Source organism: Juglans regia, chromosome 13, assembly GCF_001411555.2.
Source record: "Juglans regia cultivar Chandler chromosome 13, Walnut 2.0, whole genome shotgun sequence".
Taxonomy (NCBI): domain Eukaryota; kingdom Viridiplantae; phylum Streptophyta; class Magnoliopsida; order Fagales; family Juglandaceae; genus Juglans; species Juglans regia.
In genome coordinates, this window is record NC_049913.1 from 18,990,083 (window position 1) to 19,013,346 (window position 23,264).

General features: G+C 36.6%; 1 protein-coding gene across 4 annotated transcripts; it reads left to right on the forward strand.

The window, feature by feature from the left end:
- Nucleotides 1-10,008: 10,008 nt before the first annotated feature.
- LOC109007031 (uncharacterized protein At4g15970-like) lies at nt 10,009-18,087 on the forward strand. 4 transcript variants are annotated; one of them, XR_001998723.2, is made up of 5 exons: nt 10,010-10,438; nt 10,680-11,048; nt 16,489-16,970; nt 17,084-17,526; nt 17,682-18,087. XR_001998723.2 is itself a non-coding variant. In XM_018986534.2 (4 exons), exons 1-4 carry the CDS (start codon nt 10,148-10,150, stop codon nt 17,148-17,150), a joined length of 1,206 nt encoding a protein of 401 aa, XP_018842079.1. In that variant the 5' UTR covers nt 10,009-10,147; the 3' UTR covers nt 17,151-17,670. The 4 variants fall into 4 exon arrangements, 2 of the variants coding, with proteins under 2 accessions (XP_018842079.1, XP_018842061.1); XR_001998722.2 differs by having other exon boundaries at nt 17,692-18,087; XM_018986534.2 differs by lacking the exon at nt 17,682-18,087 and having other exon boundaries at nt 10,009-10,438; nt 10,683-11,048; nt 17,084-17,670.
- The last annotated feature ends 5,177 nt before the right edge of the window (nt 18,088-23,264 follow it).

Genomic DNA, 23,264 nt, shown 5'->3' on the forward strand with positions numbered 1-23,264 from the left:
CATCGTGGCGCCACCTCGACGCCACCACGAGATTCACCACATCTCCTTTAGCCAAGCCCTAGGTCTAAACCATCACTTTATGTGATGGGTAATCACTGCACGTGATGGACAGTCACTGCGTGTGAATGACCGCCACTGTACATGGCTAGATCCGCCGTGTTATGCCCCTCACCATCATCACAAGGCCATCACGAGCCTTTCCAAGACCACACCTAGCTATCCAAACACCTAAACAGTCACCGTACGTGAGTTAGCCGCCACGTACGACTCCTCCGACATCATCGGCTATGCCGGTCAACAAGCAACGCACGGGTTATCCCGTCGATGGTATAACCATCTATCCCTTATTAATTATGTTGGATATTGATTAGTTGACTAGGTTGTGGACTGTGCTGTTAGTATTTGTGGAGTTGAGGCATTGTGATGAAGTGTTGGGCATTCTGTGTAGTGAAGTGTTGGGCATATCTGTATTGGATGGAGGTGCATTGTGCCGTGTAGTGCACTGTGATGTGTTGGGCGTAATTGGGAAGTGTGCTGTGTAGTGTGATTGAGAATATGTGCTGTAATGGTGGCACAGTATATGTGGAACGGGTACAATGCACACTGAGTGTACTCTGTGTGCATGTGGCGTGTTATGTGTGTAGGGAGTACACATGGAATGTACTTCATGTGATGGTGAGATGCACCATATGGCGGGTACGCCATAATGGTGACATGCCGTGAAGTGTATGAAGGGAGTATACGATGGGTGTACTCTGTGTGGGGTATAGTATATGTGAGGAGTACACGTGGAGTGTACTCTATGTGGTAGAGTAATGCACCATGTGGCGGATATGCCATAATGGTGATGTGGCATATGGGATGGGAATAGTACACGTTGTGTGTACTTTATGTGTGGCGTAATGTGAGACAAGGAGAGTATATGTAAAATATACCCTCTTGGCGTATCGTGGAACGAGATGAGTACAAGTGGAGTGTACTCAGTGGCGTAATGCGTGTAAGAGGAGTACATGTAGAATGTACTCTATGTGGTGGACAATGTACCATATGGCGTATATGCCATAGTGGTGATGTGGCGTGTTGTATATGTGGGGAGTACAAATGGGATGTACTCCATGAGATGGTGAGATACACCATATGGCAAGGATGCCATAATGGTGATGTGTCGTAGTGTATGAAGGGAGTATACGAGGAGTGTACTCCATGTGATGTAATGATGTACCATATGGCAGGTATGCCATAGTGGTGATATGGTGTGTATGGATGGAGTGCATGTGGAATGCACTCCATATAATTGGGGATGCACCATATGGCATGTAGGTCATATTGGTGATGGAGCGTATGTAAAGGGAGTACGAGTGGAACGTACTCCCTGTGATGGAGCGATGTACCATATGGTAGGTACGCCATAATAGTGATGTGGTGTGTATGAAGGGAGTATACGTGGAGTGTACTCCACGTGGCAGCGACACTCCGTGTGGCGAGTCGTAGAGATAAGGATGGTTATGTGATTGATGGGCGTGGAACGTGATAGATAGCGTCGGGAACTGTGAAACAGTGTCCCGAAGTAGCTATGGCGCAGCCTGTAGTCTGAAGTGACAGGTGTCACTGTGATGGACTTATGGCCAGGGGTATGCGCAAAGTAGCAGAACAAGTATAAGAGTGCGCAGCGGAAGCATGACTGGGGAATGTCACGAAGTGACATGACTATTGACAGTCGTGCTTGTGATGGGTGAAGTAGTGGAATAAGTGTAAGAGTACGCAGCGGAAGCATGACTGGGCAACGTCACGAAGTGACGTGGTTATTGGAAGTCATGCTTATGATGAGTGAAGTGTTGAAGTGTAGAAATGGCGAAACGGGAACGTGACGAGATGTCACGATGTGACGGGAGTACGTGAGGAACCGTACTCGTGATGAGTCAGGAGTGATGAAGTAAAATGCTAGGTAACACGACAAGGTCACAGTGTAGCACTGGAGCAATCTCGGGCTATATAACGTGACATGAAACGTAGTTATGGATGGAGTCTTGTCGTGTTAAGTGTTGGGATGAACTGTCAAAAGGGACGGGTAGCGTGAAGAGTCATGCTAGCCGGGTTAAGAGAAGATTGGTATCGGAGTATAGCCCTTGTCCCTACGAGCAGGTGATCAACGTGTTATATATGTTGATCTTAGGTGATAAAGGGGTAAGGTACTTGTGTAACATGGTGAGAGACACGTGCCGTACGGATTCACCATATGTAATGGGTAATCTGTCATGAGCATAGTTGCACGGTGCTTAAGCCTCAGAGTTGGCTTAGAGCCATGTGTCTTTATAGATGGGAATGAGGATTTAGTGTGGGCCAAGATGCATGAAGATAGTGACGGATGCATCGTTAGGATTGAGATGTGTGATTTCATCGGTCGGAATCATGCGTCGAATGTGGTTGTAAGAAGAGTAAGACGAATGTCCTAGTGTCTTAATCCTAAGGTGAATAAGGGGTTCACTTTAGTGGATGAGCACTCGAGACAAGATTTTGTGTTGGAAGTTGTGGTGACCATAAGTGGTCCCCGAAGGATCTAACATAGTGAAGGGCACGTAAGTACAAGGGATAGAAGGAGAGTGTTCTAAGTATAGCGTGGTTCTATTTATAGTTTAAGTTACTTATGTATTAGATAGAGAATGATGCTAAGGTTATGTGTATGCATGTAGGTTGCCATCTGACAAGCACGTGAATGGACTGAATGACATGCGAGTAGCATGGAGTCCAGGTAAGTGTTACGTTCATACTCTTCTAGAGTTATCAAAGATACAAGAAACGATTTTCCTTTAAAATGCTCACGAAAAGACTAAAGACGTTTTAAGAAAGAAATGGCTAAATGTTCAAAAGTATAAATATGTACGGCCCCTCATTGGCAGCCCCTTTTTACGCACCCCAAAGTATTAATTGTACGCATGTGAATGGATGACTATACGCTGTATCTATTGTATGTATTTTCTAAGAAAAAAAAAATCCATAAACTGATGAAGATGCATGAAAGGCATGAAAGCAGATGCTTTTGTGAATCCTACGAACCGACGCTCTCATGTGCACCACGAGGTGATACTCACGGATGCCATGATTGACGACGTTCAATGTGACACTTATAGGATGCCACGGAAGCTGACGCTTAAGCCCATGTATGTTCTTTGTTAAAGAGAAGATAGAACCGAAATGAAATTGAAAAAGAAAACGGAAAGACCATTTTCGGACTTACGCCCCAAACGATATTTTCTCACGAAAAGAAAGGACTGTTAAAGGAAAGAACGAACGAATGAAAAGAAAGAAATGAAAGAAACGAAAGCATGAATGTATGAAGACACGTAATGGCCACATGACATAAACGAAAGGGTACCGATGAATGGGCAGATTGCAATGCCGGGTAAGTAGCGCTGGAAGTGCACCCAGTGCTGCCCCTATGAAAAAGGGGTTCCCAACCCGTGGCCACGGGCGGAATCCGGGTCCAAAGGAAGACCGCTAACCCCAAACACATGGGGCGTAATTGTGTGTACTGGCCTATGAAAGCGATAAGAAAGAATGGACGTAAGCACGCACGCACGAACGCACGAACGCACATGTATGCACAAGAGCACAAGAGCACGGGCTCTTTAAGAAATGAAGGCACTGACGGGGGAACCGTTTTACGACGAGAAAGCCCTTTTTAAAGTAAAACCCCGTACAGCGACTCTTGACGAAATGAAGGCACTGACGGGGGACACGTTTAAAATAAAGAAAAGCCCCGTCCAGTGACGTTTTCAAACGAACGCACACAAGACACGTAGGCACGCACGTAATAGTATGTACGAATGATGAATGCATGAATGAAAACCTATGTTGTTTATTCTAACCGTATGAAGTAATGCTTACGAGTCTTCGACTCATTTTAGTTTTTATGCATGTCCCTCCCCCTCAGTAAAGAAAAGCCCCGTCCAGTAACCCATGGGGAAGAGCACGGAAGTCTAGGCACGAGTTTTAAACGTACGAGGCCTTTTTATTATAAGATTTATGTTTTCCGCTGTAACCCTATTTTATGATCAAAGCACATTTTATTTATAAACGTAGAGTCTCACACCCTGGGGATGCAAGTGAAAAGTTTTAAACAGGACGGTAATTCCCGTCGTCCTTTTTATAAAAATATTTTAGAAAAAGTCCCACCACAAGGACGGGCGTTACACTTCATCTCCTAGTGCTCCTTCCCTAGGTGACTTCTCATGTGCCATTGGTCTAAGGATAGTCTAAGTGACAAGTGGCAAGTGAATGGAGTGCTTGGAAGTGTGTTAGCCGAATCCCTAGGAGCATATTTATCCTTTGATACAAGAGTCCCTTCATCTAATCTTCTAGAAACTTAGTGTATGCTTGACACTTGGCAAAAACTGACCAAATTCGAAATCCTTTGTGCCCCCTTCGGTTTCCCATGCAAATTTTCTAGAAAAACTCTATTTTTCTTCTCTAAGGTTCCCTTCCCAAGAAATCTACCTTGAAACTCAAAATTGGGCCAAGACAAGGGTCTACGCATGTGGGAAGATGGGCTGGCCGAAAATCCCTTTGTCTTCTTAGGTTCCTTTTGTCCCTTGATTCTTCTAGAAGGTTTCTAGCATGTTGACAAGTGGCAATTCCTCTAGGGTAGGCATGCAAGTCACTTCTTGGTGCTTTCCTACACTTCTCTCTCCCCCTTATCCCACTATTAAGTCTAGATTTGTAGTGTAACACTTACATGACACATGGCACTAGTGACTAAGATTTGGGTCATTGGAAATCTATGTGCCATGCTTAGGCAAATTTGGGTCGTCACAAAATCTCAGTAAGTTAAACAATGAACGTGCACAAAGATAAATTATGCATGAAGAATGATAAATATGTAATGCATGAAATGTAGGAAGAAAATCAGTATGCATGTCTCCCATCTAGATTCCTCAACATTTCAAAAAAATGGAGACACAGGTTTTCCTTCAATAAACATTTTTGCCATCATTTTTAAAAACATAACTTCATTATAAACTTTCATCATTATTAGCAATTCATAATTAACATCATAACGTGTGGTAATGTCACAGTTCCTCATCTGCACTATGAGTACCTGCCAATAACCATAATACAACTCACGTTGAAACTACGTTGCCTATAGACTCGTTCTCAATGCGTTAGTAAATATAACATAACATTATAAAATTCATAATGTGTACACCCATCAGCGTTAGGTGTCATAACATGTTGATTTCACTCTAGTATTCTTTAAAAGGAACTCATATGAAGCTTGTTTACTGTTCTTCATCAACCTAGGGATTACCACTCTATTATTAAACACTCCAAAGTAGACATAGGAGTTCCACCGGGATAATTCCTCATCATGGCCTTTGGGGTCGTGACAAAATTATTTTTATGCTCTGCTTTGAAAAATATTTTTCATGACACGTGCTTATGTAGTAAATTTCATGCAAAAATGACATTTATAAAAGTAATATGTAAAAATAGTGAAAATGTCATATGGTATGTAAGTATGCACTCAATATGTCATATAACATGATAATTTATGCTTAAAATGATAATTGAAAAATAAATGAAGCATTTATCAATATTTCTTAAGAAATTTATCAAGGTTTAAGTTAGAGACCAACTTACCAACTTTCGGAAAAATTTGAAAATAACGTTGTAGCTGCATAAATCATGTGTATACTAAGTTAGGGTTAATACTTCTATGGATAGGTTCAAAATCAAAGGTTTCAGAAATTGGGTATTTTCAATAATACCCCTAGACTTTTAAGAATTGCCATTTAGGCCCTAAATTTTCACTAATTGCAAACGAATTCCAAATTTTATGAACCTCATATTTTTGGCATTTTAAAACCATCTATGCCCTTGGATTTTCAAAATTCAAAGTAGAACTTGCCCAAACAGTCCCAACCCATGGCATGCATCCTAGTAAGTGTGTTTTCAACTATTAATTCCTATGAATGCATGTATATGAGATTTTCTTTAATCACAAATGATTACTAACTTCTTTAATGATATGTAGAATTCTAATTCTTGAATATTCAAGGTCATCCCAACACTTAATTATAGCTTAGAAATCCTTAATACCAATATGCTTAAAACTGATACATGCTTGATAATCAAAATAAAATAGATTCAAAACCTATCATGGCATGCTTCTAACCACAAATTAAACCTTTCCTAATCATGTTAGGACAATGATAAATTATATCAAATCATGCTTAGGACATTCCATAGCTAAATTTCTAATTAAAATCATTCAATCATTCAAACTATCTCTTAATTGACCCGGTTTTGATCTAAGTGTGATAACCTTCTTAAAACTCAACCAAATTTTATACCAACACTTGGAAACAAAGCTTGACATGCTAGCTAAGATCAAAAATAAAAAAATTACAAATTTTGTGGCTTTCCAAGCACTCAAGACTACCTTACACTAGAACCTCAAGAACTCACCAAAACTTCACTCAGTTGCACTCTTTTGATCTCTAAGAGGGAGAAATGCTCTGAAGGCTCAAGAGAATGCTTGAAGCTGTGGTGTGTATGAAATGAGATGGTGAGGGAAGTATTTATAGGTGTCCAAGGGGTGAGGGGGTTGGCTTGGGTGCTTGGTGATTGGGTGAAGTGGGAGGTCCTCAAATCTGAAAAATTTCCAAACTTGCTTGCATGGGCTTAGGTCATCTTGTGCAGGGGGAATAGTGGCCTAAAACCACCATGATTCCCTCTTCGCAGTTGCTACATTGATCCTATGAGGCTGGCCTAGTCGTGGGGCATAATTTGGGTGGCAAAAAAATCTACAAACCACCCTTGGAAATAGGAGTATGAAGGAGGTTTTGAGGTGGCAGGAAATCAATTCGATTTTTGGATGTTTTGGGCAGCAAAACTGAGTCAAAATCCTTCATGATGTTCATGGGACCTCTTGAGTATTGGGTGGTGAATGAGGTGGTATGGGGTGGTGGTGCAAACCATAGCAAGAGGTTGGTTCAAAATCAATCTAATCAGTTACAACACAAACTAAATCAAGGTGCACCCGGTTTGGCTCTTTGAGTTGGTTGATGCAACCAATTTCATCCAGGACTGGTCTCATAAGGTGTTTAAGGACCATATTATCCTTGAGGAGAAACCACAAAGATTTTGGACCCATGGGCAAAACAGTCCAAGCATTACAAAGGAGATTGCACAAAACCAATTGGTGCAAGGTTTGGACTTGTTATGTCATTTTTCTTAATGACATGTGGGATGGTTTAGCTAGGGTATTAACATGGTCTAATTATGGTTTAATGGAGTATTAATTCAAGAAAACTTGAATAAAAAGGTTTAAGAAAAGATTAAACTCAATTAAGCTTCAAAGCATGACTTAAAGTGCACTAACCTCTAGTATGATGGTTAATGACCTTAACCAATTTTCAAGACTTAATTTGAGTACTTTGGATATGATTTGGGCCTTTGGTCTTGAATGACGAAATGAGCCTAAACATGGTTTTGGGTTATATGGGCTTAAAAGGGCCAAGTGTATGGGTTGAAGGCTTAAGGTCTTCTTGGGCTTTGAATGAAGGGGCCTCATTTTCCAGATTTGTTGGGTTAAAAAGGAACCTCAAGATCCACTAAATTGAGCTTGACAAGATTTGACTTGACCTAATTGGGTCATGGGTCCATTTTATACCAAGCTTGGCCCAAAGGTCCTATACCTTCCTTATTTTTGGGCCAAAACTAGTATTGATTCCCTAAGGGTTTGTGGCTTAAGGTTTTCTTGGACTAGGCCCATGAATGCACTAAAGTCCTAAAAAGCCTCACCAAAATTACTAAAGGGCTTGTCTATCTAATCTTTAGCTCATTAACACTGAGTATCAATATTAATATTTATCCCACTATCAACCTTAATGTAAGTAATTAACTCGTAATCAAGAACCTAATCTAGAGTATTTAAGGGTTAATTAGGCGGGGTGTTACAGCTGTCTAGTGCAAATTGCACTTTTTTTTTTCTTTTGCTTTTTATTTCTAATCTTTTTAAACATTTTTAGAAAATAAAAAAAAATATAAATACACTAATAGTCACTTCATTAACTACTAAGAAAAAAAATTAAAAATAAATAAATAAATAATCGATCAAAATGAGGAGGTAATTTGAAAATGGATAGTAGCATTATTCTTTTAGTTTTAGAAATTATAATCCGGTAGGCATATGGGATGCAAGGAAAATCAGTGAAATGCTTACACTAGATTCTAACCACCGTAGATCCCATATAATAAATAAAGAAAAATGATATCTGACTCTCGAATATGTTTATTAAATATATTTATTTATTTTTATTTTTTATTTTTTTAATAATTAAGAAAGTAATTATTAGTGAATTTATATTTATATTTTTTATAATAATTAAAAATATTTTAAAAAGTATTTCGTTTATACTAACATGCATATTTGAAGTACGTGTACACCTTAACACTATCCAATAAATAAATCAATTTAACAACTTCAACTGCTTTTATTCGAACTTATCATTAAGGTAAACAAACAATGTCCAATAAATAAATCAATTTAATAAGTTTCCAATCACCCAAGAAAAGTTTCCAATCACTAGGAGGAAGAGGGTTAGCACTCGGGGTGTAACCAGTCCGGTCCAGTTCAGTTTTGGACAAAATCTAGGACCGAACCGGTATGTACCGGTTTTTCATTTTTCAAAACTGATTACGTCCCGATTACCCTCCTAAACCGGTACATTCGGTTTTACCGGTTTTCGGTCCGGTCCAGTCCGATTTTTCGATTTTTTTAAAATGTTAAAAACATATTATAAAATATTACTTCTTATGATAAAATATTATTAATAATTTAATATATATATTATGTTTAAAGCATATGATCAATTAAATTTTTATTTTTAAGATTAAACTTTTATTTTATAAATTATAATAACTTATCTTATATATAATTATCTTAATAACATATGATCAAACAAATTATAAATGTTCATATTTAAGATTAATATTTTGTTATAATTTATAAATTATAATATGAAATTATTTCATATATAATATATAATAATATATTATTATATATTATATATAAAAACTTATATATATAAATATTTTGTATAAGATATAAAATTAATTTTTATATATATATTTTTTTCAACCCGTCCGGTTCGGTCCGATCCGGTTCCGGAAACTACGGAATCGAAACCGGACCGGTTCCGGCCAGTTTTCATAATATAGGAACCGGTTCCGGACCGAACCAGTTCAAAACCGGATCAACCGGTCCGGTCCGATTTTCCGGTTTAAATTTACACCCCTAGTTAGCACCATTCAACTTTGCCGATTTGCTTATTTTTGGCGGCATAGGGTTGACACGCACCCCTCCAGCAGCTTCTCCAAGTGTCGATCGTCCAGATGGTAGAAGAAGTCCTCTCATATGTGCAGCTCGTAGCTCATAAGCCGCACGTGAGATTCACACATTGTCGCGCCTCTGAGAGCTCTCTGACACCACGCGCGACAGTTTCGAGACCAGCGATATCGGATCTTCTAGATTTGACTATTCTCTTCACTTCAGATGTGGCGCGTGGCTTATACGTGCCGCCATGGCCAGTAACGTCCCCCCTACTAGCGATTCGTCACAGTTTTTGATTGTTACGCTATGTTTCCTTTTTCCTTAACTAAGGATCTAGTGAAAGTGGACGTAAAATTTTCTTCAAGCCAGTCTAGACCAACAAGTTACAGCACACAGTCCTTTACTACAGCTTCTAGTCACAGTTCTATAATTTATTTACCAAACTATATAAAAACTATTATCAAGCAGTTTCCCATTGTAGGAAATTGTAGGAAATGGGTAGGAGCCATACTTTTGTTTCATATCCATTTTTTTCTTTTCCGTGTTGTAATATTTTAGTTTGGAAAGATTGTAGATGACTCTCGATCTATTAAATCTTGTATTTTATAACTGTTAATTTATCTACGAATGTTCGTTGAGGAAAAAATAAATAAACAGAGAAACTTCTTGAGGACCCCACCTTTCCCTCTCCCCCAAAGTCTCTCATATCACACTGAACCATCATAAATCTCGGAAACGTGTCGCTCAGTCTTTCCTCATCATTTCCCTGCCCATGTCCTAGTAGAATGCTCCGATCAGCAGCCCTGGCGTTCGATGATACCCCCACACCGTTTGAGTTACCACCGGAAGCCTTCACCTCCGCCGGTGACGCCATTCCCAAGAAGCAGTGACTCTTCCTCCCCCACTCTTAAAATGCTGCCTGAACCTCCGGCCACCCTAATCCTCCGCCGCTTTCTTTTCTTGGTCGCCGTCTCCCTCTCCTGCGTGATTCTCTTCCGAGCTTCAGACTCCATCCGGTTCCTCCCTCGCTTCCAATCTTCCACCTCCGGTTCGTCCTTCTCTTCTTTTCCATTCAACTTCTCTGCCTTCGACGATTCCCCTCTGGTTAGTTAGTTTCCTGTTATCTTTAATTAAGCAATTAATTGATGCATAATTGGATATACCGTAAGTAATAATTTTTTTTTATATAAGTAAGAAAAATTTATTGATCCTCATAATTAGGTAAGATACCGTAAGTAATTAACTGATGAACTGTTGTGTGCATTCATGGCGTTGAGACTGCACACGTTATATTTTTCTATAGAAGACTTAATTGAGTAGTTTTGCCCTTTATTTTGCAACTAAGGAGGCTGGTGACGGATATAGGCTTGAAAAGGTTTTGAAGGATGCTGCCATGGAAGACAGCACTGTTATTATAACAGCTATAAATGAAGCGTGGGCAGCTCCAAATTCGGTGATTGATCTCTTTCTTGAGAGCTTTAGAATTGGAGATCACACCCGTAGACTTTTGAACCATTTGGTGATTATTGCCTTGGATCAAAAGGCATTTGCGCGTTGTCTCGTGATACATACGCACTGCTTTTCTCTTGTCAGTGATGGAGTTGATTTTCGTCATGAGGCGTACTTTATGACCCCTGATTACTTGAAGATGATGTGGAAAAGGATTGATTTCCTGCGCTCTGTTCTTGAGATGGGATACAATTTTGTTTTCACGGTAATCTCCTCTTCCTGTTCTTTTGCATACAAGTACACCCCTCAAGCCCACTACTTATTTCATGAATTTGTCAAACTTCATTGTGTCTTTACCTTTTATCCCACTTTTAATTGTTTTTCTCTGATGAAACTAGCTTTCCTGGCTTCTAAGTAATTCACTTGTAGGCGAACTGAGTGTACATCCTCATTGTTTTCACATACACAGTCAGTGGACATTTGGAGAGAGAAAATACATTTTAGGTGAACTGGATAAGGAGCCCCAAATGAAAAAAACCTTTGGCTTTAGGTATTGAATAGCTGGAGAGTTAAGTAAATCTGTGTTTGGTCTGATTGGGAAACCTCAAGGTTTAGATTGCGAAGAATTGGAGAGATGTTCTGGTTTATGGGATTAGATGTAATATGATAGTATCTACTTTTACTGCAGAATTTCTTGGGCCAAATAACAAGAAAGCTGGCTGTATTTGAGGAATCGGTATGCTTCAAGTCTTGCAACCGACAAGAGGAGAGTCCATGGATTAAAGCAATACCTGAATCGATGATAGGAAAGCAGATGGGATTATGTTAGGGATTTTAGAGTAGCAAAAGTCTATGTTAAAGTTGATCTCTGCATTGACTATAACACCCCAGTCCAACATTGGAAAAGGGAATAATTCTTATAGGGTGGGTAAGTTATAAAGTTAGGCTTGAGTGCTTGGTCCCATATTGGCTACTAGCTAGGTGAAATTGGGCTCTGTACGTTATTGTAGGGAAGCTTTAAATTGATTCTTATTTTTGGGGTTATAGCGGAGGTATGACTTTTGCTCTCCCAAGGTCCTTTTGTATAGTATCAAAGCGCTTTCCTTAGGATGTTACATACTAGAGCCACCTAGTAAGGTTAGACGTGATACTGGAATATTGTATGACATGCACTTGACAAGAACGTCAGGAATTTAAGAGGAGTTTGTAACACTCTGGTCCCACATTTGGAAAAAGAATAATTCGCATAGACTGGCCAAGTGGTAAGGATAGTTTTGGATACTTACACTGCAAAATTGGGCTTTATATGTGAATTTTTGGGAAACTTCAAATTGACTATTCTTCATAGCCATACCCAAGCATAATTGCTCTGGGGTTCTAGCACAGAGGTGGTTAGCACTTTCTCTAGGTTCTGAAATTGATATACATATAAAAGAGAGATTTTATGGTTGTGTTATGTTTGTATACTTTGCTTGAACGATCATCCTGAAGAAATCATACTTGGTTCTCATTATCGGTACAAAAAGTTCCTGAGTTCTTGCTTTCAAATATAAGTTTGTGGGAAAAAAATTGCTGTGAATGTCAGTGGAACAATGCTTTCTTTTGGTGTGAACTTACAGGTGAGAGTTCTTTATGGGCCGAAGGTTTGGACCATGTCCACATACTTCTCTCACTCGTTTTCTTTTCTTTTTTTTTTTTTTTTTGTATGGTTCAATTTCTAAGTTCATTTCAGACATCATTGCTTCAAATTATGTCAAAACACTAGATGCATTCCTGGTCTTGTGATTTCCTAAACACAATGTAGCTTCCATTCTATATTTTGCATGACAACTTGCAACAATCCTGACTATGTTATGAAGCCTTTTTGATAAATGACTATGCTATGAATCTAAAGCACCAAAAAGCTTCCTCATGGGTTTTCGTGGATGCGGCTTCAATGCCTTTGGACATGCCATTTTGGTTAACTAACAAGTGTTTATATTTGGCTGTTAAATGCCCAATTGATTAAGCTTCAGTTAATATTTTGAGATTTCCTGAACACAATGTACCCTTCATTCTATATGTTACATTAGGACATGCAACAATCCTAACAATGTTAAAAAATCTGTAACACCCCATCCCTCATAAGGTTAGGAATGTACTATTTTAAAATCACTTAGGAGTAAGAGATAAAAGATTCTATAGTTTTAAAATAAAACAAAATTTAAACTTAATTAAATGCTGAAAATTTAAAGAGAGTCGACGGAAACATATTAAAATAATTCAAAGTCTTGTATTTATCAAAATAATTTAAAATAATTAAAATTCTTGTATTTATCAAAGTATTTATATGATAAATAAAAACATAAATCTAAAATCTCCATAATGGTTCAGGCATTTGCCTCGTTTCCTTGAGCCAAGTCCCATCCTGCATCATCATTCTCACATTGACCATAACCTAGAGGTGGTTAAAATATTTAATACATACAAAAATGAGTTGGATACTCAATAAGCAATACATCATGCAGTGAAAATATTATACATAACATAGTTTGTTCTATTAAAATCATCATGCATCGAACATAAACATTCCCCATTCATTTATTCACATTCAATCCATCACATCTCATCTGTCATAATTGTCATCCGTCATCACACAAAATTACCCTGTGTGCTAGGTTTAGTGATCTCGACGATCATACTCCCACTTGTAGGCCTCGAGTGAGATTCCGTTAAACCGTTAAAAGAGATGGTTGTCATTTGGTGCATTGCTAATGCCAACTCTTGGCATTGCCATCCGCCTCTTAATCTTCGGTACCAATAATAATAATAATTCTTCATCAATCATCAATTGTCTGCCAATCATTCAGTCATTCAATAATAATAATAATAATAACATCATTCGTGCAGTCAAATCCATTCATATTCATGTACTTTCACAATACTTTAAAAATCATGACATAAGCAATGATCTTTTTGTTTATAAAACATGTTCATGATTTCATTTTGAAAAGATCCATTCTGAAAATACATGATCATATCTACTTTCATTCTTTAGAACACATGCGTGATAATGAAGGACTTGATCATATCACTTATCTCGAGCCTCACAAGCACATTAATAGGCATCTATACAAGCATATCTTTGCATTATTTTTCTACTTAATCAAACAATAATTCTAAGATCTTGCCTAATGAACTTATTGTTTCCAAATATGTTCTAGATGGCCTCTAGACTAGCATACTACTTCATACAACTTGCACAATCATATTTGCTTGAAAGTTCAAACATGTTATCTATTCCATATCATGCAACCCATGGTCTTCTAGCTCTTTTTATGCCTCTACCTCAGGTTTAGTCTATTCTATTGTGGTATACTAATCTTTACTATCAATCTTCAACATTCATGCCCTAGATGCTTCAATCTATACCTTGATGCCTTCATGCATAACTCAACATGTAAATTTCGTGATATTGAAGCCTAATCTATGTATGCAATTCAAGAACCATGTAGGGAGGAGAGAAACCTTGAGAGAGGGAGGAAAAAGGGAAATTTGTGATGTCACAAGGTGGTTGCCGTGGGGGTAGGATTGGCTTGCTTCAATTTGGCTTCAACTATGGTGTAGAAGGGTTGGTGTTTAGCAAGAGAGCGAGCTATTTTTCTAGGGGGATGGCCAGAATACTCATGGGCAATGGTAAAGGTTGATTTAACAGCATGTAGATGGAAGATGTGTTCGTTGAGTCTTGGAAAAGGGGGGTGTTTTGCGTAGGGGGGTTAGCTTCCTCTTTTTGGGTGAAAATCACTTATTTTCGTGCATGAGAAAGACCTGTGCAAGAAGGTTTGAAATAGGAGTCTCTATATGGAGGTTGGGTTGAAGTTGAAGTGTTGAAGTGTTTGAGTCAACTTGGATTGTGCCATGCATGTAAGAGGTGTGTTTTTAGATGGAGGAAGAGTTTGATTTAGATGAAAGAGGGTTGCCTGGAGTAGAACTCAAGTGGTAGACTCATGTTCTAGGAGGATGCTTGGAGTAGGATTGTTTAGTGTGCAGTGGACATTGCATGGGGAAGGGATTCTAGCTTGACCGAATTATGTTTGAGGTGCTTAGGACTTTCTGCTAGAGTTGGATGTCATAGGGTCAAAAGAGGTTGGCTTGGCATGAAGTAGGTGATGTCCTTGGTATGTCATTCTAGTTTGAAGTGTGTTGGGTTGTTGAATTGCTTGTTGATTATGAAGAGGCATAGGGACTTAAGATGTTCAGTTTATCCTACTTGAAGAAGTGTTGTGCACATGAAGTTCTTGAATGATCAAACACTAGAGGCTGGCTAATGCGGATCATGGACTAGGCCTAGAAATATTACCCAATGGTCCTAGTTGGGCTTGGGCCTAGTGGGCTTGTGCCTAATGGGCTTGGTGGGCTTTGGCCTAATCTCCCGTTGGGGCCCCTTTTCAGTCTAAATCCCAAATTTGATGTCCAAATTGCAATCTCTAGTAGTAGGTCCTCAAACAATGCACACGGGCATAACAACCTAAGTTCGCCTTCTACCTTGACAACTTACTATAATTAGAAACCTTGAAGTAGGAATACCCTTCTAAATTAGAAATTAAAATGTAATTTTAATCTTCCTGAATTAGAAACTTCAAAAGTTTGGAATCTTTTTCAATAAATGACTGTTATGAGACTGAGGATGAGTTACCTATCAACTATCCAAAAAGAATTAGGAACTAAAAAACTTCCTTATGGGTTGTTGTGGATGCGGCTCCAATAGGCACCTGCGTTTGCACCATTTGGTTCTCTAAGTGTTCATATTTGTGTGTTAAATGCAGAGTAGATTAAGCTTCAGTTATAGCAGATTAAAGTTAATAATTTTATCCGCAACATTCACAGTCAAGTTCATGCCAAGCTTGGTCCAGCTTATTTTTGTGCCAGATGTTGACTTGCCTTTCTTGTTTCTACTTCCATTACCACATTCTTCTGTGGATAAATTATTCTCAAAAACGAAAAAAGAAAAGAAAAGGAAGACGTGCAGAAAACTCTTTCCTATTGAAATTATAAAAAAAATGATATCAGCACTTTTCACTAAAGTTCAGAATCTATCAAACCTTTCACTGAAGCTTGAGGTCGGTAACAGGGGCAGAAGTTGAAACAACTCAAAAAGCATTATAGAAACACATTATTCGCTTAATGTTTAAATTACAAAACTGATTTGACTATTGGCGACAACCTCTGATAAGAAACTGCAGATTACAAATACTTTAAAAGCTTTTTTAGGAATCTGCTTTAACTCAATAGTAGCATGCACAAACTATTAAGCTATTCCATTTATGGAAAACATTACAATCTGTTAGATGGTAGTGTAGTGTTTATTGCTTAAGAACGTTTCATTTTTATAAGCTATAGTCTAAAGGGTATTTATTATTGAAAAATCCTACTCATCATCCTCACACCACACACCACACATAATTTTTTAATTCTTTTTTTCTTACCAAATGTGTAGTGTATGGATGATGAGTAGAAGAATTCAATTAATTTAGGAAGAATAAAACCAAAAAAAAAATTAAAAATAAATAAAATTAAAAAAATAAAAGTATGGTGTGTGGCGTGTGGGGATGATGAATAGCAAAACTCTTTCTTTAATCACTGTCATGTTTCTTATCTGATTCCAATCAGTCTTGTGAAGAACTTTCCTTGATATTCAATGGTTTTTTGGTTGCTTTTTCCTCCAGGATGCTGATGTCATGTGGTTCAGAGACCCATTTCCTCAGTTTTATTTGGATGCGGATTTCCAAATAGCCTGTGACATTTTCTTAGGGAGCTCTGATGATGTGCATAACAGACCCAACGGAGGCTTTAACTATGTGAAGTCAAATAATCGCTCAGTAGAGTTCTACAAATTCTGGTACTCTTCACATGAAACGTTTCCTGGATACCATGATCAGGATGTCCTCAATATCATCAAGTCTGATCCCTTCATCCTAGATATTGGACTAAAGATGAAATTCTTGGACACTGCATATTTTGGTGGGCTTTGCGAACCTAGCAAAGATTTGAATGAAGTTTGTACAATGCACGCAAATTGTTGTTTTGGCCTAGACAACAAGCTCCATGATCTAAGGGTTATGCTCCAGGATTGGAAGCATTTTATGTCTTTGCCACCAAGGTTGAAGAGATTGTCAAATTTTTCCTGGAGGGTTCCTCAGAATTGCAGGTGCAATGAACATTTCTTCCTTGGCGTGTTGATTTTATTGTAAAATCAATGCTCTTAACACATTCTATCTTTATTTTTGTAACGGTTCTTATTTTGTGCTGCTTTTATTTCAGTCTCAGTTCTATCCATCATTATGATTCCCTGAAGGACATTGAAGAGGGAGGGGCAGGATTGACATGAATTGTATACGTGTTGCATGGTAGATTTGCCTTGCATGTGAATTTTTGGACGTATTTGGTCTCAATGTATCTCAGCGGTGTTCACATGTATGAATTGAGGGGATGCCGATGTAACTTGCATGTTCCCCAAACTCCAATAAAGAGGAAATTGTGGAAAGGGTGAATACGACAACTGAAGGTAGTGGAACCACAACCTTCCATTACATGGCGGAGGTACTACATCTTTGTTCGACAATGATTGCTAAAGAAATCTTCTGGACTACCATTTCATGCTTTTATGGAAGATCTTTGGTCATAAACGCTGACTAGATTGTGTGAATATCTGTTTAGTCTCGCTAGTTACTGTCAACTATGCCCAACTATTTAAGTGGTATCAGGTAATATAATTTCTTTCCCCTTTCATATTTCATCTTATTTCTTTTTATTTATGTTTATGTCCTTGCATTATTTCTATTTGTACGGGATCATGAAATTAGCATGTTGAATGAAGTTTAAGATTTCAAGTGTTGTTGGGAACATAATGTAAATAAAGTTTTTGAAAGGGATAAGACAGACGTAAAAGTGAAGAGCAATAAAGGCTAGCAAGAGGGGAAACACACAAGGAGATGACATAATTTTTGGGCAGACTGGCTTCTTTATTTGGGATCTCCTTCTTCTCCTCCTCTCTACCCCTTCTTGTAACGGAGAGCAAAAATGGAGGATGAGAGATTGCAATTTGTACACACTTCAGTGTAGATTTCTATCCGACTCCGTGAGTATAGGCCTCAGTGTTGAATCACACTTCATTGTAGTTTTATTTTATTTTCTACTCTTTTCCTTTATTTTCTCATGCTTATAGAAATTTATCTCCACCATCAAATTGCTTCAGTAAGACTTAGCTGCTTGTCAAAAGGCCATGGGCCATCACGTAAGATCCTCTCCTGATCTTTGACATCCTCAAACTCAGCAGTAAGGAATTTAGAACCCAAATCCTGCAACCGCATAGCCCTTACTGGACGCCAAATCTTGCTCAGGACCTGCTTCAAAGCCTCTGTTATAATGTTTAGTAGTAAAAAGCTGCACTATCAGGCACTTCTCACCTAGCACTAAGTTTTCCTGGATACCGAGATAACTTCTTGCTCCTGCTCCGTTGGGGACAACTTGCCATACAACGTTTCCAAATCGTCTGCCATGGTGTAAAGAAAAACGAACCTGCAATAGACAGGAAAGCAAACCTCTACTCGTGGGAGACGAGAGAGGAAAAGTTTAAAGAGATATTTGCAAACAATGTAGAATAACATAAACTAAAAATTAGTTAATTTAATCACCAGCATAAAAAAAAAAAAAAAAAAAAAAAAAAAAAAAACAAAAACAAATAAAATTAAAGGGCCTGTAGGAAGAGAAATGCAATTTTATCCATTTTTGTATGTCATTCTAGGATTTGAAAAGTAAGAGCATTCCTAATGGTTTATTCATCTTATCCTTTTAAAATACATCACCAAAATTTATTTTTTTAGATTTTACATATTAACTTTTACATCATATAACAGTTTATCTATTTTTATTTATATCATTTAAATATTATACTTTTTAATAATCTTTATTCATTTTAAATATTGTCTCTTAACTACTAATGATATCCTCATATATTTTGATATTTGCAATATCTCTCTATATATAATGTCATATAATTATGTTTTATTTTGATTAATCCAAATTTATAAGCTAAACCAAAATATAAATTAATTAAAAAAAAAAGAATATATAATGAAAATATTCTCAATATATATTATGAGAATATTCATTTTTTATAATTCTAAAAGAATATTCTCAAGATATTTTTGGGCATATTTTGAAAATATCTATTTTCGATAATTACAAAAGAATATTCTCAAGATAATTGCAATTGTACGCGAACCTGTATGATTTTTTTATCGAGAAACGATAACAGAAATTATGATGGCATGTATAATTTTACATAATATAATCGTAGAAGATGAGCGACATTCATATATTCGAGTAGAATACTTTGTTTACGAATAAACCGATTAAATATCCCAAGATCCTATGTTCCATGAGTATACAGATGAATTTGTCAACTTTATTCAACATCATCATCACATTTCAAATCGAGGACTTCATTCTCAACTCCAATCAGATTTGATCAAACATTTATGGTTAATATATATAGTCAATCTCAAGTAGTTGTATTTTAAATTTCATTATGTTTAGCTTAATGTTATATTTTTATTTTGTACAAAATGTAACCTTAACATCAATAAATTATATGTGCAGTTAAGTATGGATGTATTATTTAACTTCAAGCACGGCCCACTTGTCATTTTTATTAAATAAATGATATGTCATACTCAATTTCAATTTAACATAGCCTATTAAATAGTAGTTCCTGCACATCTAGCACAGCAAGAAGCACTCAAGTTAGCAATGAGGTTCTTGCACGTCTACAAGGATATACGGACATAGATGTTAATGTTAAGACATTGTGTAACAGCCTACTAAAAATTTAATGATGGAATTTCTATAGGTTTTAGGAACCTCGTGAAAACTTCGTACATTTTCATGAATTGACCAATTGTATATGTTTTGGTCTATCAGCATAGTCAGTGTTGCCACTCACTATGAAGTCAAAAATGTGGTTTTTATTTATTTGAAGTAGTTAAAAGTGTCAAAATGGAATACAGGCTATGCTATTAGTTTCATTTGAATATTTACGATTTTATAACGCAATAAGCCTAGTTTCATTTTTCGGACGAAAACGTATTTTGATTATTTTAAGGCACTTTCGAGTTGATTTTCGATAAATGATTTGTACTATGAGGTTAGCATGTTTATTTAAGATTTTTTAGTGAAAAATTTATTTAAGATCTTTTCTGGAGTAAATAGAAACCTCAATAGTAGTACCAAGTGTAGTGTTTTCAAAATCATAGTGTGGAATATACAAGTTAGGTTAAAAAAATTTTATTTGGACATTAGGCAAGATCTTAGAATAGTATTGGACACTTTGCACCAAGAGGAACCATGAGATGGAAATGCAAAGGAAATGAAGTTTTGAGATCATGCCACCTAAGTAAAATACTATTCCATCCAAAATGTTGATTACACTATCACGAAATACTATCCCCTTATTTATTTTTGGTGACTTTTATGTGTTGATTCAAAATATTTTAGTTCTTAAGAGTGTGTTATGAATATGTTAGAAGAAATTTTTTGAACTTTTGGACATATTTTGAAAAGAGTCAAAACTTTGAGATGTAAGGGTTTGTGTATTGGTTAAAAGCTTGAATCTTTTTGCTTAAAAACTTTTGTGTTTTGTGAAGTAGATTTTTTTAGATGTTTTAAGCATGTTTTTAAGCTTAGGATATGAGGATCTTTGTTGTAATATTTCGGTTTAAGCATAAGTTTTGAAGTCGGATGAAATTGCAACAAAATCAAAAGATGTGACCTTTGGAGTGTTTTGGCCTTATGGTGTTTTTCATAGTTGTGATTGGCTTTAAATTTTTCTAAGTTGATATTTGAGTTTAGGAAAAAAATTTATATGAAGAATGTAAATTTTGGTGATTTTTGAAGTTAAGATATGAAATTCTTAAGTTAGAGGTAAAATGATCATTTTTTTACATATAGAGGGTAAAATGGTATTTTTGTCTAAGTTAGCTTTTTTTCGTGTTACTAAGTTATTAGTAATAAAGTTTCTAACATTTAGAATCCATACTTACAATTTCTCGTGTTTCGTACTTTTTTTTTTCTTATAAACGCGACAATCATTGTAAATTAACTTCTAACGTACTATTAAATTATTGTATATGTGTGATGGGTAAGAAAACTAATGTTTATGTACTTATGTTATCTTATATGCCATGTCACCTCATGTATATCTATTACATATTACAGTGTCACGAAATACTTATCTATTACATAATTTATTCTGTCACGTAATGCTATTTGTTACATATATGTCATGTTACTTAATGTTATCTGTTAAACGTATGTCATGTCACATAATACTATATGTTACATATATGTCATGTCACATAATGTTATATTTTATATGTTATGCAACGTTACAAAATATTGTATGTTACATGTTATGTCATGTTACAAAATATTATCTATTACATGTTATGTCATGTTATAAAATATTGTTTATTATATGTTATGCCATATTATGAAATGTTGTTTGTCTCATATTACGTCATGTCTTTTGTCTCACGTTCATGTCATGTCACATTACGTTAGGGCTTTTGTCCTTCAGGTGACTCTATAACCACAGCTCCCAACTCCTGCTGGGAGCTACCATTAGTGCAAATGTTGTGTTTTTTTTTTTTTTTTTTACTTTCTTTTACATGTGTTTTTTTTAACACTTTGAAATATCTTTTTAAAAAATAAAAAAATCACAACATCATTAAAAAACGCTTACTTAATCACTAATTTAAAAAAAAGTACAGCTGGAGCCCTAACGATGATAGTAGCTTTATTCTTGTCCTTTTGTCTCACGTCACGTTTTATCTCGAGTACAATTTGTGTATCTTGGGAACAATCTTTCAAGTCAAGTCAAATCTGTTTTCGTTTATCACGACCCTAAGTGCTAGGATGAGGTACTATCCTAGTGGAACTCTTTTATTCACGCTAGAGTGTTTAAACTAGTGTGAAGTTCTCTAGGTTGACAAGGTAAATATCAACATGTTTCGAATAAGGTCTAATTAATTGATCACCAGAGCGAAGTCAGGCACTAACACCACATTTCAATTTCATGTTATACGTACTTGTGCTAGTGCAGATACCTGACACGAGATACGTACATTAGATGTGTCCACAGTAGGTGCAGATACCTATATTGTGATGCGGTAATCGATAGGGATACACAGATCAAGGGCAAATCGTGTCGCACCCATATGTTCATGCTTATTTATCATACTTATTGAACAAGATTCCATATTCATGTATTTGCACTTTCATGTTCATGCTATGCTCAGTTCATATATTTCACATTTAGTCATGCTCATTTCAAGTCCATGTATTTCACATTCAGTCATGCTCAGTTCAAGTCCATGTATTTCACATTCAATCATGTTTTAAGTTCACATTCAATCCATGTTTCAGTTCCAAGTTCAATTTTCAAGTTCAAATCAAGTCCACGTCATGTCAAATTTCGAGTTCAATTTACGTTTCAGTTCAAGTAATGTCAGATTATGCCATGTTTACACATCAAGCTATTTTATGACTGCTTATGACTTTGATTATGCATTCATACCTTTACTGGTATGCATACATTATTAACCTGTGTGGAAGTTTTCGATTAACTTGCTGAGATTTGTATTCAAATCTCATTATGGTAGTCACAACTACCATTTCTCCCTAATGGTAGGAAATGTGTCAGGACCAAGAGAGGGAACAAAGCCTAGCCGACTGGAGAAAGGTTTATTAGGCGGCGCTGATGCGACATGGAGCTTGTAGCCTCCACTAATGAAAACAAGCAAGAGTAAGAAAATCTAAAGAGCAGACATATAACTCCATGTGCAAAATACTTTTCTCATAATGAAAATTTTAGCTAAATTCACAATACTCTTCCCCTCCATGGTTTGTGAACCCATTCTTCAAAGCAAAAAAAGTTGGGATCATGCAACTCAATCAAACTCAATTAAAATGTTTGTAAAATTCTAAATGAGAAGTACATCATATTTTAATAAAAACTCAACCAAAACCAGAGGCAAAAATTGATATGGTTTCTAGCTACTGCAAAAATAGAGGCAAAAATTAATATCTTATCTAGCTATGGCAAAAAGAGAGGTAAAAGTTAAAATGGTTTCTACAATATCTGTAGGTACTATAATAAAAATCAGAGGAAATATGGAGTTTAAATAATCTTCAAGTTGGCACACTTCATGTCATCTTAGAGCTTTGTTTGAAGTTGGCATTGCACTATATGCTTGGTACGATCTTCTAAGCTTAATAATAGAGCAGTACACCTTAGAGTTGGCATTACACTATATGCTTGAAAATATAAGCAACATATTTTAACCAATCTCCAAAATTTCATTTTGGCACTAAATAAAGTATTCATAAGACCTAAAGACTTGACAGATTACAACTTGGTGGCTTGGCTACAACTCTGACTAGA

Coding starts and splice junctions, on each gene's coding strand:
- LOC109007031 (XM_018986516.2), top strand. CDS start 10,148: ATGATACCCCCACACCGTTTGAGTTACCACCGGAAGCCTTCACCTCCG. Junction 10,439..10,679: donor CCTTCGACGATTCCCCTCTG/GTTAGTTAGTTT, acceptor TTTGCAACTAAG/GAGGCTGGTGACGGATATAG. Junction 16,971..17,083: donor AGGGTTCCTCAGAATTGCAG/GTGCAATGAACA, acceptor CTTTTATTTCAG/TCTCAGTTCTATCCATCATT.